The 14,710-nt window shown below is 41.4% G+C and overlaps 1 protein-coding gene across 1 annotated transcript in view; it reads left to right on the top strand.

Moving 5' to 3' along the window:
• LOC111975490 (low-density lipoprotein receptor-related protein 8-like) overlaps nt 1-14,710 on the top strand; it is a 230,363-nt gene that overhangs the window by 177,772 nt on the left and 37,881 nt on the right. Inside the window, exon 3 of the mRNA XM_070447439.1 lies at nt 9,153-9,275. Coding sequence (XP_070303540.1) covers nt 9,153-9,275 — 123 coding nt within the window. The remainder of the gene's footprint in view (nt 1-9,152; nt 9,276-14,710) is intronic.

The raw sequence follows: 14,710 nt of genomic DNA, 5'->3' as shown, positions 1-14,710 counted from the left end.
CCGTGTTGGGGTCTAGCATTCAGGCTTTTGTTGGAGGCATCTCTTGCAGAATGTGTGCTGACAGCTGAGAGACGCAGCTTAGTGAGGATTCTGTGCAGATTATCTGGGTTTGGTCTTATTTTTATTTATTTTTCTTTGTTGTCGACGTGAGACCAGGTTTGACCGTGAACAAAATTAAACATTGAACTAAGTGCCACTCACAAACAACACACACTCACAAACACACTACAACAACAATCCACACACACAACACACACACACAACCACACACACACACACAAACACACACACACACACACACACACACACACACACACACACACACACACCACACACACACACCACACACACACACACACACACACACACACACACACACACACACTCTGCGCTCTTTCCAGTTACCCCTCTGCACTCATATTAAATGATCTGGGAGAAAGCAAGGCAATTTAAAACGCTAAGATCTAAAGAATAGAATTGGCATGTGATTGATGGTATTATTTCTTCACCTTACATGTTGATGATGAGTTTATTTCTTCACCCTTACATGTGATGATAGTTTTTATTTCTTTCACTCTTCATGTGATGATAGTTTTATTTCTTCACCCTTACAGGTGATGATGGTTTTATTTCTTCACCCTTACACGTGATGATACATAATCAACTGTAGTGTAGGAGCTTCAGTTTTAATGAAGTCAAAGGTCATGGCAGATCATTGTTACACTTCGTTTGTCTCAGTACTGACAGGGATCATGATACAACTGACAATTATAATAACGATCCTCAGCAATTATTATAATATGAAATATGATGCGGTATTGGTAGTGATAATGTGATTGAAACCTTATCAGAAACTATAGTGGTGGCATTGATTTATTGAATCGCAAATTAGAGATTGTTGTGGCATGTAGAATAAATATAATTGGTTGATTTATTGTAGCTTTATTTAACCAGGATATTCAGTTATGAACAAATTCTTATTTCCAATGACAGCCGGGCAAATTGAGTAACAAGTCATGCATTTTCTTTTTTTATTAATTAAACTAAGGATACCAGAATAGTAAATGTGACGGCCCATCCTGATGGAGGTTTATGTCGAAAAATGCTTGTTTTTACAGATGAGAAAAGTTCAGATTCAGCTCTAACACTGTGATTGGAAGAAACATGAGAAAGTTGATAAATGTGTTATCTCACTTAGGAGACAGTGAGTGTTAGAGATGTCTTCTTTGTTCATTCAGCATCAGTCACACCCTCTTAAGCCATAGACCCCCCCCCTCTCCTTTAATAATGAACCTTCATTTAAAAAAGTCAAATCAGTAGTTCTGATTAGTCATTTTCAGTAGGAGTTTAATAGTGTTTCATATATTTGAGGATTTGTCATTTTAACCCACCTTAGCAGGCGTTGTTGAGCACAGTGCTCAGTCCTCTAGCAGTAACTGGTGGTAGTAATGGGTTTTATCATTATTGAATGTCAATTTCCCCGAYGGTTTTGATATCCGTTCATCATGATCCATTACACCTCATATCACAAACTGCTTAATACTCATTTAAAATGTACTTGTCTTTCTTCAAAGATGCATACAACATTGTGTAAAAGTATCATAACATCTAAACATTTTGAATTACCCACAATCCTCTAAAAACATGACAACTGGTGTGACCAGGAAACATAGAAACTTGAACATTGAACTATTGAAATAATACCAAGCTATAGTGGCACTGCTTTCTTGATGTCTATGGAGCATTGTGGTATGCAGTAATCAGCTATTTATTGTTTTTGCAACGGCAATTCTTGCCTTTTGGTTTTGAGGATCTTTTCCATGGCCTTCAAGTCAATGAAACGCTGCATGATATCTTCCCCTTTCTCAGACAGACAATTCTTCTGCACGCTGCACATTTCAGGGTGCCTATCCTGATTAATCTTCTGGCCCGTCTCCATCCACCACACCAGGAATTCCCCATGCTCAGCCATATCCAGCCCAGTCTGCAGAGAGGCTGCTTGTGCTCTCGCCTCAGCCCCTTGTTTCTCAATCAGTGTAAGGTTCTTCCCCTCCATGTCACCCTGTGTTTCCACATATTTGATGGCCTCTAGCTCTCTCACTCTCAACTCCTCCCCGAGCTCCCCAAAACGGGCCCTGAAGCCGGCTTTCAGCTGACCAGGGATCTTCTTTGCTTCAGATATTTCCATTTTTGGCTTCTCACTTAAGGTGTTAGCATCTTCAATGTTACACTTGATCCCAAGTAAAGCTGACTCTACCTTTGTCTTCAGATCTTCTTGAGCCTCTCTCACAGGTTTTAATGTGTGTCCTCTGTGGTCTCTTCCCTCCTTACAGACCAGACAGATCAGCTGTCTGTCAGTCTCACAGAACAGCTTCAGAATTTCACTGTGTTCACGGCACAGTCATACTTTTATTTTCTCCTCACTTTTCTTCCTTCCATGCTATTGGTGGCTCATCCAGCCTCAGCTGRTCCTCCATGTTCCTTATCAGTCTGTTGGAAGTTTGGAAGTCTAGATGCTTCTTTGACCGGCCAGTCCTCCTCTCTCCCTCATCTTCTTTGCTGGTCCGACTCTCTCTGACCATTTCGATCATCCAGTTTCAGCTGGTCTTCCATGTTCCCAATCAGTGTGCTGATCTGGAAGTTTGCTCCCCGGACCGGCAGGTGTGCCTCTCTGCTCCCTCTTCYCTGCTGCATTTTCATATTGTACACCTCTTTCTCCTCGAGTTTCAGTTGGTCCGCCATATTCTTGATCAGCCTGTTAATCTGAAAGGTTGTTTCCTTGAGCTGAGCTCTGCACTCAGGACAGGGTATGTGATCGGCCTTAAGGCTCCTCTGGAGGAATCTCTTGGAGAAGGTGTGCTGGCAGCTGAGAGACACAGGCTCAGTGTAGATGTCTGCAGATGGAACAGCGAAGGTGATCCAACACAGTTGGGAAAGCTGTAGCCATACTGTAGATGTGTACTGTGTGTGTAAGACCTCACGGTGTGAGAGATGGTAAGACAGGCTGTTCTCAAAGCTTTATTAACCTGGTTTAACTCTATCAAGTGGTAATGGGAATTCCCAGCATCAGGAAACAAGACACACAACATTCTTTGTCAACATGAAGTGTCGCCAAGTGTTAGCAAGGAAACTGTGTTAGCAAGGAAAAAGTCAAAGTATTGAATTTCACACATACAGTGTACACACACATGTGCGCGTTTGGGGAAGGCCCTTTCCTGTTTCAGCATGACAATGCTGCTGTGCACAACGCGAGGTCCATACAGAAATGGTTTGTTGACATCGATGTGGAAGAACCCCATCGAACACCTTTGGGATGAATTGGAACGCCGACTGTGAGCCGGGCCTAATTGCCTAACTTCAGTGCCCRACCTCACTAACRAACKTTTTATTTTTACATTTTATTTCACCTTTATTTAACTAGGCAAGTCAGTTAAGAACAAATTCTTATTTACAATGACGGCCTACCAAAAGGCAAAAAGCCTCCTGTGGGGACGGGGTCCTGGGATTAAAAATAAAAAATAAATGCAATATAAATATAGGACAAAACACACATCACAACAAGAGAGACAACACAACACTACATAAAGAAAGACATAAGACAACAACATAACAAGGCAGCAACACATGACAACACAGCATGGTAGCAACACAACATAACAACAACATGGTAGCAGCACAGCATGGCAGCAGCACAAAACATGGTACAAATATTATTGGGCACAGACAACAGCACAAAGGGCAAGAAGGTAGATACAACAATACATCACACAAAGCAGCCACAACTGTCAGTAAGAGTGTCCATGATTGAGTCTTTGAATGAAGAGATTGAGATAAAACTGTCCAGTTTGAATGTTTGTTGCAGCTCGTTCCAGTCGCTGGCTGCAGCGAACTGAAAAGAGGAGCGACCCAGRRATGTGTGTGCTTTGGGGACCTTTAACAGAATGTGACTGGCAGAACGGGTGTTGTATGTGGAGGATGAGGGCAGCAGTAGATATCTCAGATAGGGGGGAGTGAGGCCTAAGAGAGTTTTTATAAATATGCATCAACCAGTGGGTCTTGCGACAGGTATACAGAATTGACCAGTTTAAAGAGGAGTATAGAGTGCAGTGATGTGTCCTATAAGGAGCATTGGTGGCAAATCTGATGGCCGAATGGTAAAGAACATCTAGCCACTCGAGAGCACCCTYACCTGCCGATSTATAAATKATGTCTCCGTMATCTTGCATGGGTAGGATGGTCATCTGAATCAGGGTTAGTTTGGCAGCTGGGGTGAAAGAGGAGCGATTACGATAGAGGAAACCAAGTCTAGATTTAACTTTAGCCTGCAGCTTTGATATGTGCTGAGAAGGACAGTGCACCGTCTAGCCATACTCGCAAGTACTTGCATGAGGTGACTACCTCAAGCTCTAAACCCTCAGAGGTAGAAATAACACCTGTGGGGAGAGGGGCATTCTTCTTACCAAACCACATGACCTTTGTTTTGGATGTGTTCAGAACAAGGWTAAGGGCAGAGAAAGCTTGTTGGACACTAAGAAAGCTTTGTTGTAGAGCATTTAACACAAAATACGGGGAGGGGCCAGCTTAGTATAAGACTATCATCTGCATATAAATGGATGAGAGAGCTTCCTACTGCCTGAGCTATGTTGTTGATGTCAATTGAGAAGAGTGTGGGGCCTAGGATCGAGCCTTGGGGTACTCCCTTGGTGACAGGCAGTGGCTGAGAAAGCAGATTTTCTGACTTTATACACTGTGCTCTTTGAGAAAGGTAGTTAGCAAACCAGGCCAAAGACCCCTCAGAGACACCAATACTCCTTAAGAATGGAATGGTCTACCGTATCAAAAGCTTTGGCCAAGTCATAAAAATAGCAGCACAATATTGCTTAGAATCAAGGGCAATGGTGACATCATTGAGGACCTTTATGGTTGCAGTGACATATCCATAACCTGAGCAGAAACCAGATTGCATACCAGAGAGAATAGTATAGACATCAAGAAAGCCAAGTCCAGATGATTATTTGACAAGTTTTTCCAACACTTTTGATAAACAGGGCAAATAGAAATAGGCCTATAACAGTTAGGATCAGCTTGATCTCCCCCTTTAAATAAAGGACGAACCGTGGTGCCTCCCAAGCAATGGGAACTCTCCAGAAAGGAGAGACAGTTAAAAGGTTGGAGATAGGCTTGGCAATGATAGGAGCAGCAAGAAGAAAGGGTCTAAACCTTCTGACCCAGATGGGTTTTTGAGGTCAAGTTTAAGGAGTTCCTTAGTACCTCAGACTCAGTGACTGCCTGCAGGGAGAAACTTTGTAGCTGAATGGAAGCAAGTTCGCGCAGAAGCTTCCAAAATCTATGGAAAACCTTCCAGAAGAGTGGAGGCTGTTAAGCAGCAAAGGGGGGACCAAAATCCATATTATGCCCATGATTTTGGAAATAAGATGTTCGACAAGCAAGTGTCCACATACTTTTGGTCATGTAGCTTATCTCCTAATAACTTGTCACACGAAGGCTCTAGCTCAATGACTGTAGCCTGCTGCCAGTTTGATGACTTGTGATTGCTGACAAAAAAACAAGCTACTCGCGCAGCAGCAGCATAAATTATACAATGCATTGTGAAATCCGTGAATTATTATAATATATTTTTTAAGGAAAACTGATAGGAAAGTCTGTTTAAATGTTAAGAAAATGTCTTAGTGTCTTAGGGTGATTAGATTAGCACCACCACCAAAAGCCTAATAGTCCCTTTGTTTACATCACATCTCAAGATGGTGGACAGATCCTTCATCTGTTAATGGCCCTGCCTCATCTTATCTTAAATGAGCTGCCGGAGACACATAAAGGATAGTGGGTCACAGGGCGTTTGGAGGGCGAAAGATATCACCCACGCTGATTAGTGGAATCTAAAACAGAATGAGATGAGCTGAGCAAAGCGGCCATCATTGCCTGCTTCAGCCCTCCAACAAAGCTTATCAACACCTATAATCAACATATTTTAGGTAATGGGGTGCCATTTCAGATGCAGCACTAGGCTAACAGAGACAGGGTAATCACACCATACCAGGTTTCCCTTCATTGTTAGTGTAGTGATGTAGCTATACATTACATGGTCTCCTTCCCTGTGATGCTGAGAAGGCATTGTGAGGGGTAAATGGAGTGTGGAAATTGAACAACTTGGAGGTTCCTGACCTTCATCCGTTTTCTTGTGGTCCTCTGTTGCTTTGTTGTCACGGCGACATGGCGGATCCTGAGAGGCGTTCCGGGGGCTCTGAAAACATCCCAGGTCAGCCGAGTCAATAAGTAATCATGGTGGCCCTTGGAGCGTGTCATTGGGAGAATGTCAGTGGCTCCGAGAGAGCGCCCGGCTCCTAGAGCTTCCTGTCTTCTCTCAGGTGATCTTGGGAGGGACCTGTCCTATAGGATAATTCATAGAAATCACAGCAGGAATGGGGAAAAATAACACCGTTCTGCTTGGGCTGAGACAGGGCTGTCTGTGTGTGTGTGTGTGTGTGTGTGTGTGTGGGGGGTTTGTGTGTGTGTGTGGTGTGTGTGTTGTGTGTGTGTGTGTGTGTGTGTGTGTGTGTGTGTGTGTGTGTGGTGTGTGTGTGTGTGTGTGTGTGTGTGTGTGTGTGTGTGTGTGTTGTGTGTGTGTGTGTGTGTGTGCGTTCGTGCATTTCTCGTTTGTGGATATACTGTATGTATTATGCTCATGGCCTCACACCTTTACAGTGCGGTAAAGGTCTTCTATATGGATGGCGTTCTCATGCCGCGTCTCAGCTGGCGCACGATTTAAATATGTACGTGTGTTTCTCTGTGTGTCAGCAGCTCTGTCCACGTTCGAGGGAGAATGTGTGTGTATGCATAATTATTTTCATTTGTGTGTGTGTGTGTGTGTGTGTTTGTTTGTTTGTGTGTGTTGTTGTGTGTGTGCGTGTGTATGTATTTATGCATGTATGCATGTGTGTGTTTGTCACATCTTCGTGTGGCACTGGGGATCTTGATGCATAAGTCATAATCAGCAAATCCTTGAGGCAGATGTGGACAAATGCCCAGATTACTGTCACACACACACACACACACACACACACACACACACAACACAACACACACACACCACACACCACACACACACACACACACACACACACACACACACACACACACACACACACACACACACACACACACACACACACATGAGGGTATAGGGATGGAGGTAGAGAGGGGGCTCCCTGCGAGAGACATGCCCTGGTATCAGGCTGTGTAGCGTGTGTGTGTGTGTGTGTGTGTGTGTGTGTGTGTGTGTGTGTGTGTGTGTGTGTGTGTGTGTGTGTGTGTGTGTGTGGTGTGTGTGTGTGTGTGTGTGTGTGTGTGTGTGTGTGTGTGTGTGTGTGTGTGTGTGTGTGTGTGTGTGTGTGTGTGTGTGTGCAGGGATGTAGGTGTTATTTGTTACAGCTGTCGGGGAAAATATCTCTTCCTCCTCGTGTCCCATGATGATGTAGATTAATTTCTTCACACAGAAGACGCTTTTGAGACTTTTATTAATTTCCCCATTATGTTCCTCTCGTGCATTGTGTGTCTGTGACTTCTCTTAGATGATGTCAGGCAGTAACATGTTGGAACATAATATGGAAGTTCCGAGTGTTTGAAAAAGTACCCAATTGTCATACTCAAGTAAAAGTATAGATACCTTAATAATAGAAAGTTACTCAARAAAAAGTGAAAGTCAGCCAGTATTTATTCTTACATATCAAAAGTAAAAGTAAAAGTATAAATCACTTCAAATTCCTTATAGCAAAGCAGACGGCAGGAACACACTMCAACACTCAGACATCATTTACAAAAGGTGCATTTGAGTTTAGTGAGTCCGCCAGATCAGAGGCAGCTGAGATGACCACGTGTTCTTTTGATAAGTCCGTGGATTGGACCATTTTCCTGTCCTGCTAAACATTTAAAATGTAACCACTACTTCTGGGTGTCAGGTAAAATGTGTGGAGTAAAAAGTACATTACTTTATTTAGGAATGTCGTGTTGTAAAAGTAAAAGTAGTCAAAAATATAAAACGTAAAGTACAGATACCCCCCCCAAAACTACTTAAGTAGTACTTTAAAGTATTTTTACTTAAGTACTTTACACCACTGGAAATTCCTAATGATGTGAGTGCTGAAAGGTGTAGGCCTGATTGTCCCGCTCCTACACTTTGTGCTTCACCACACTATGTTCCTGTTGTGTTATGAGACCCTACGATGAGACACTATGGGGTCATCAGGGATTTGAACCCCCAGTCTGGCCATTCAAGGTGTAGTAGTACATCAACAACAGGTTACTAGCCTCTAGTTTCCCAAACCAGACTGGGCTAGGCCGTAGCAATCCTCACACTTCACTACAGTCATTCTGACTTGTGCTATTGTAACCTACATTACATGCAGTCACTGTAGTGAACATGTTTAGGCWAAAAAAAATTGGCTAACTAGCCTCTCCCCAGCCAGGCTAGGCCCCTAGCGATCCGCCTCAGACTGCAGTGATTCTGACTAACGCGCCTCTAACCTACATTTTAGTTTAGTGTCGTAACAAAGGCACAACGCTGATTAAACCAAAGCCTAYAAATGARGAAGAGAACAGGACAGTTACAGGCTTACTCTGCCATTTGTTAGTCCTAGTGTGTGTTATTCATCAGGCTAACAGAGTGGGACATTACTCTCTCTCTCTCGCAAGAGGCGAGTGCTTTCTCTTGTTCAGGGTTCTCCCTGTCGAGAAGAAAGAGCTTTAGCTCTCCCTGTGACAGGCTCAAGTGCTCCAATTTTCCCCTGCCTGCTCCGCTCCGCTCTGAAAGAGTGACTGGAGAATGGTTTATATGGGTTAGGAGGCTGGCCATCTAACAACAGCCTGACTGGCTGCACTCTCTGGGCACTGAGACAAATGGACAGATTTAGGGAGGTATTTGTAAAGAGAGTCTAGTTAGCCTGTATGAACTGAAGCTTGCCACCAACCACTTTGTAGTTGGTTTATTAGATAGTGGACCTGATTGTAAAACCTGACCTTGAGTTTTCCTTTTGTTTGTTCAAATCCAGWCTCACTTAGCTTGAGTTGTCTGTATGACTTACCATACTAATCTGASCTCTCTCTCCCTCTCCCTCGCTCTCTCTCTCTCTGAGCAGCGAAGAAGACGTGTGCCACCACAGACTTTGCTTGTAAGAACGGCCAGTGTATTCCCCAGCGGTGGCGTTGTGACGGCGAGCCGGAGTGTGCAGATGCATCAGACGAGGCCGATGCTACATGCAGTAAGTTTCTTACACTCTCTTACACTTAGTAAGTTTCTTACACTCTCATACACTCAGTAAGTTTCATAAACTCAGTAAGTTTCATACACTCGGTAAGTTTCATACACTCTTTAAGTTTCATACACTCAGTAAGTCTCTTACACTCTTTAAGTTTCATACACTCAGTAAGTCTCTTACACTCTGTAAGTTTCATACACTCAGTAAGTTTCATACACTCTTTAAGTTTCATACACTCAGTAAGTCTCTTACACTCTGTAAGTTTCATACACTCAGTAAGTTTCTTACACTCAGTAAGTTTCATACTCTGTAAGTTTCATACACTCATTAAGTTTCATGAACTCAGTAAGTTTATTATGCTCTGTAAGTTTCATAAACTCAGTAAGTTTCATAAATTCAGTAAGTTGCATACACTCAGTAAGTTGTATAAACTCAGTAAGTTTCATACACTCAGTAAGTTTGGGGGTGAGCAGTGCTGTCTGGTAGTGTTCCACTTTTTTTTTTTTACACCTTTATTTAATCTTTATTTAACTAGGCAAGTCAGTTAAGAACACATTCTTATTTTCAATACGGCTAGGAACGAGGCAGAACGACAGATTTTTTACCTTGTCAGCTCGGGGATCCATCTTGCAACCTTACAGTTAACTAGTCCAATGCTCTAGACATGATTACATTCACTCCACGAGGACCTGCCTGTGCCGGAATGCAGTAAGCTAAGGTAAATTGCTAGCTAGCATTAAACTTATCTTAAAAAAACAATCAATCAATGCATGTCATGCTCCAATATGTACTTAACCATAAACACATATGCCTTTCTTAAAATCAATACACAGTATATGTTTTTAACCTGCAATATTAGCTAAAAGAAATCCAGGTTAGCAGGCAATATAACCAGGTGAAATTTGTGTCATTTCTCTTGCGTTCATTGCACGCAGAGTCAGGGTATATGCAACAGTTTGGGCCGCCTGGCTCTTTGCGAACTAATTTGCCAGAATTTTACGTAATTATGACAACATTGAAGGTTGTGCAATGTAACAGGAATATTGTAGACTCATGGAATGCCACCCGTTAAGATAATACGGAACGGAATAACGTTTGTTTTTCGAGTGAAGAGTTTCCGGATTAGTCAAAGGTATATGGTTTAGAGAGAAAATAGTCGACGACGCGTTATAATTCCTGTAATAACTTGTGGCTGAACTTGACAGGGGGTTTCCTCCTCTGCTTCATCCGAAGGAGGGACAATTGAAACCAAGGCGCAGCGTTTGTACATGATTTATAGCAACGATAAAGACACGAAGCCTTGATCTACAATCCACAAAATAAAGCGCTGCATGCCACTTATACAACGAGACACGACGAAGACTTAAACACGCTACGAACAGTTGCCGTAGGTAAACACAACAAGACCAGAGTAAACAGTCAGTACCAACAAGTGACATCTTTATAAATCACTTCTCAAATCAAGAATGAAAAACTGCTAAATTGACTTATATTAGGTCCAAACCTCAGAAATAGACTCCACGAGCTTAACGTCTGTACCGTAACTACAAAATAGAGAGACTGAAGGGTTCTTGTAAACCGTCAACCTTCCATCGATAATGTTATATCAAAAGCTGTTTCTGCAGGTACGCCCTCACCGACTTGAAACGTGTAAGCAGGGGATAAAGTAAAGTTTTGTCAAATTTTCATCTTAAAAAATGATCTTCGCATATTCCCCAATGTCAGAACAAACACACAGAAAAATGCATGACGCCTACACACAGCTTTTAAGTGAATCTAAAAAATATCCTATGGAATAAATGAAGGAAACCGCTTTTCACGATTTTGCTAAGGTGTCAATGGGAATTATGACTCGCACTTTGGCGTCAATTCTACCCATGCCCATTATTAAAATAGGATTCCTGCATAATAGAGAAATGACAGTTTTTGTATTCATACATTCATCACAGGTAACTTAAACTCTATTTTTATTCAAACGTTGAGAGTAATTTGGTCTTCCTAAGCAGACTCTTCAGTATCATGTCACTTCAGAGCTGTGGTGTCGTGTGTGTTATTATGTATTATATTAAGTTAAAATAAACGTTGTTCATTGTTCATTCAGTATTGTGCAAGTTGTCATTAATTAAACAAAAATGTGTGTGTGTGGTAATGTATATAATATAAAAACACATTTTTTTTTTTATAAATCCGGCGGATTAATCGGTACGGGCTATTTTTTGTCCTCCAATATATCGGTATCGTATCGCGTTGAAAAATCATAATTCGGTCGACCTCTACTCTGGACGGTTCTGACTTAGAATATTGACAACTACAAATACCTAGGTGTCTGGCTAACTGTAAAACTCTCCTTCCAGACTCACATAAATCTCCAATCCAAATTAAATCTAGATCGGCTTCTATTTCAGCAACAAAGCATCCTTACTCATGCCACCAACATACCCTCGAATAACTGACCATCCTACCGACCCTCAACTCTCGGAATGTCATTTACAAAATAGCCTACAATACCCTACTCAATAAATTGGATGCAGTCTACACAGTGCCATCGTTTTGTCACCAAAGCCCCATATACTACCCACCACTGCGACCTGTACGCTCTCGTTGGCGTCTCGCTTCATACTCGTCGCCAAACCCACTGGCTCCAGTCATCTACAAGACCCTGCTAGGAAAGTCCCCCCTTATCTCAGCTCGCTGCACACAATAGCAGCACCCACCTGTACACGCGCGCTCCAGCAGGTATATCTCTCTGGTCACCCCAAAAACCAATTCCTCCTTTGGCCGCCTCTCCTTCCAGTTCTCTGCTGCCAATAACTGGAACGAACGACAAATCCTCTGAAACTGGAAACACTTATCTCCCTCACTAGCTTTAAGCACCACTGTCAGAGAAGCTCAAGATTACTGCACCTGTAAAGCCCATCTATAATTTAGCCCTACAAACACTACCTCTTTCCTACTGTATTTATTTATTTATTTTGCTCCTTTGCACCCATTATTTCTATTCTACTTTGCACATTCTTCCACTGCAAATCTACCATTCCAGTGTTTTATCTGCTATATTGTATTTACTTCGCCACCATGGCCTTTTTTTTGCCTTACCTCCCTTATCTCACCTAATTTGCTCACATTGTATAGAGACTTATTTTTCTACTGTATTATTGACTGTAATGTTTGTTTTACTCCATGTGTAACTCTGTGTTGTTGTATGTGTCGAACTGCTTTAATTTTATCTTGCAGGTCGCCAATTGTAAATGAGAACTTTTCTCAACTTGCCTACCTGGTTTAAAAAAAGGTGAAAAAGAAAAGAAAAAAAAGATAGGCCGTAATTAATTCCTGAATGTCTTTCTCACACAGTTGACAGTTCCCTGACTATGAATTGTTTTATAGACATATGAGACTATAAGAGTTTATAACAGCTCTATGATTCTCCTACCATAGAGTCTAGCATACTGCCCGTCACCCCTTGGTAATAGCATGGTGAGTTATGGCTATAAAGAAATTTGCTGTCATCTCACGGCCGTCTCCCCGTACAGTCATGCCTATGGATGGCTTGATCAATGGTAAGTCATTACTACTGCATTAAAAAGTCATAAACAGAGGGGTGCTCCCCCGCGCTGCCCAAGTATGGAGCCGCGTACAGACGGATCATATGCCGGAGGTAATTATGAAAAATGGGCACAGCCCGCTGTGAATCCTTGGTAATATCACAGGCAGGAAGGGAGCATAGCGCGGAACACTGTGGAATGCCGTTACAGGTTTAGAGGTGTGACCTCAGGTCTGTCTTACTGTGACAGGGGGCAACAAGAGGTATAGGTGCAGTTGGTCTCTGTGTGTGTTGTGGTGGGTGTGTGTGTGGTGTGTGTGTGTGTGTGTGTGTGTGTGTGTGTGTGTGTGTTGTGTGTGTGGTGTGTGTGTGTGTGTGTGTGGTGTGTGTGCGTGTGCGTGTGCGCGTGTGTGTGTAGACAGTGGTTTGTTCTGATGGATGGAGTGGGCATGGTTTCTGTGTGTATCATATATGTTGGTGTATATATATGTGTGTATTATAGTATGTGTGTATATTAGGTGTGTGTATATAGTGTTGAATATATCTGTGTGGTGTAGTATATGCGTGTATAGTAGTCTGTGGTGTAATATAGCGTGTGTAATATAGCTGTGTGTATATAGTCATGTGTTGTATATATGTGTGTGTTATATATTGTGTGTATATATTCAGTGAATATATATCTGTGTGTATATATCAGTGGTGATAAATATGGTGTGTGGTATATATCAGTGTGTATATTATCTAGTGTGTATAATATCAGTGTGTATATTAATGGTGTGTGTATATATGTGTGTGTATATATCTGTGTGTATATATCAGTGTGTATAAATGTGTGTGTATATATCAGGTGTATAATATCTTGTGTGTATATGTCAGTGTTGTATAGGAATCTGTGTGTATATATCAATGTGTATAATCTGTGTGTATAAACTATGAATGTGTGTAAATATCTGTGTGTATATATCAAGTGTGTATAAATGTGTGTGTATATATCAGTGGTGATATATCTTGTGTGTATTATATCAGTGTTCTATATATGTTGTGTATATATGTGTGTGTAATATCTGTGTGTATATATCAAGTGTGTATATATGTCTGTTGTATTATATTCAGTGTGTGTATGATTGTGTGTGTATTAATCAGTGTGGTATATATCAGTATATATCAGTGTGGTATAGTATATAATGTGTGTATATATGTGGGTGTATATATCAGTGTGTAATATATATGTGTGTAAAATATATGTCTGTGTATATATCATGTGTTATGATATCATGTGTAATATATCAGCAATATATCAGTGTGTATTATATGTGTTTGTATATATGTGTGTGTAAATATATCTGTGTGTATATATCAGTGTGATAGTAGTATTATGTGTGTATACTATGTGTGTGTATATATCAGTGTGTAATATCAGTGTAGTATATATCTGTGGTGTATATATCTGTGTGTATATAATGTGTGTGTATATATTCAGTGTGTATATACAGTGTGTATAGTATCAGTGGTGTAAATATTATGTGTGGTGGTATATGAGCTGTGTGTGAATAATTATCAGTGTGTATGATATCAAGTGTGTAATATCTGTGTGTATATATGTGTGTGTATATATCATGGGTGTAATATATCAGTGTGTATATCTCAGTGTGTATATATCAGTGTGTATAATGTGTGTGTAATATATGTGTGTGTATATATCAGTGTGTATATATCAGCTGTGTAATATACTGTGTGTTATATGATTGTTGTGTAACTATGTGTGTTTTCACCTGGAACAACCCCCAAGGAAAGTTATCAATTCTTCAGGTCAGACCTCCATATCAGCACCGCAGAAGGCCCTGCTGTGATGTGTCCATCCTCTCTCGCACATTCACCCAGCGGGTACACAACCACG

Source organism: Salvelinus sp. IW2-2015, linkage group LG16, assembly GCF_002910315.2.
Source record: "Salvelinus sp. IW2-2015 linkage group LG16, ASM291031v2, whole genome shotgun sequence".
NCBI lineage: Eukaryota > Metazoa > Chordata > Actinopteri > Salmoniformes > Salmonidae > Salvelinus > Salvelinus sp. IW2-2015.
This window is presented reverse-complemented; position numbering and strand designations above follow the sequence as displayed.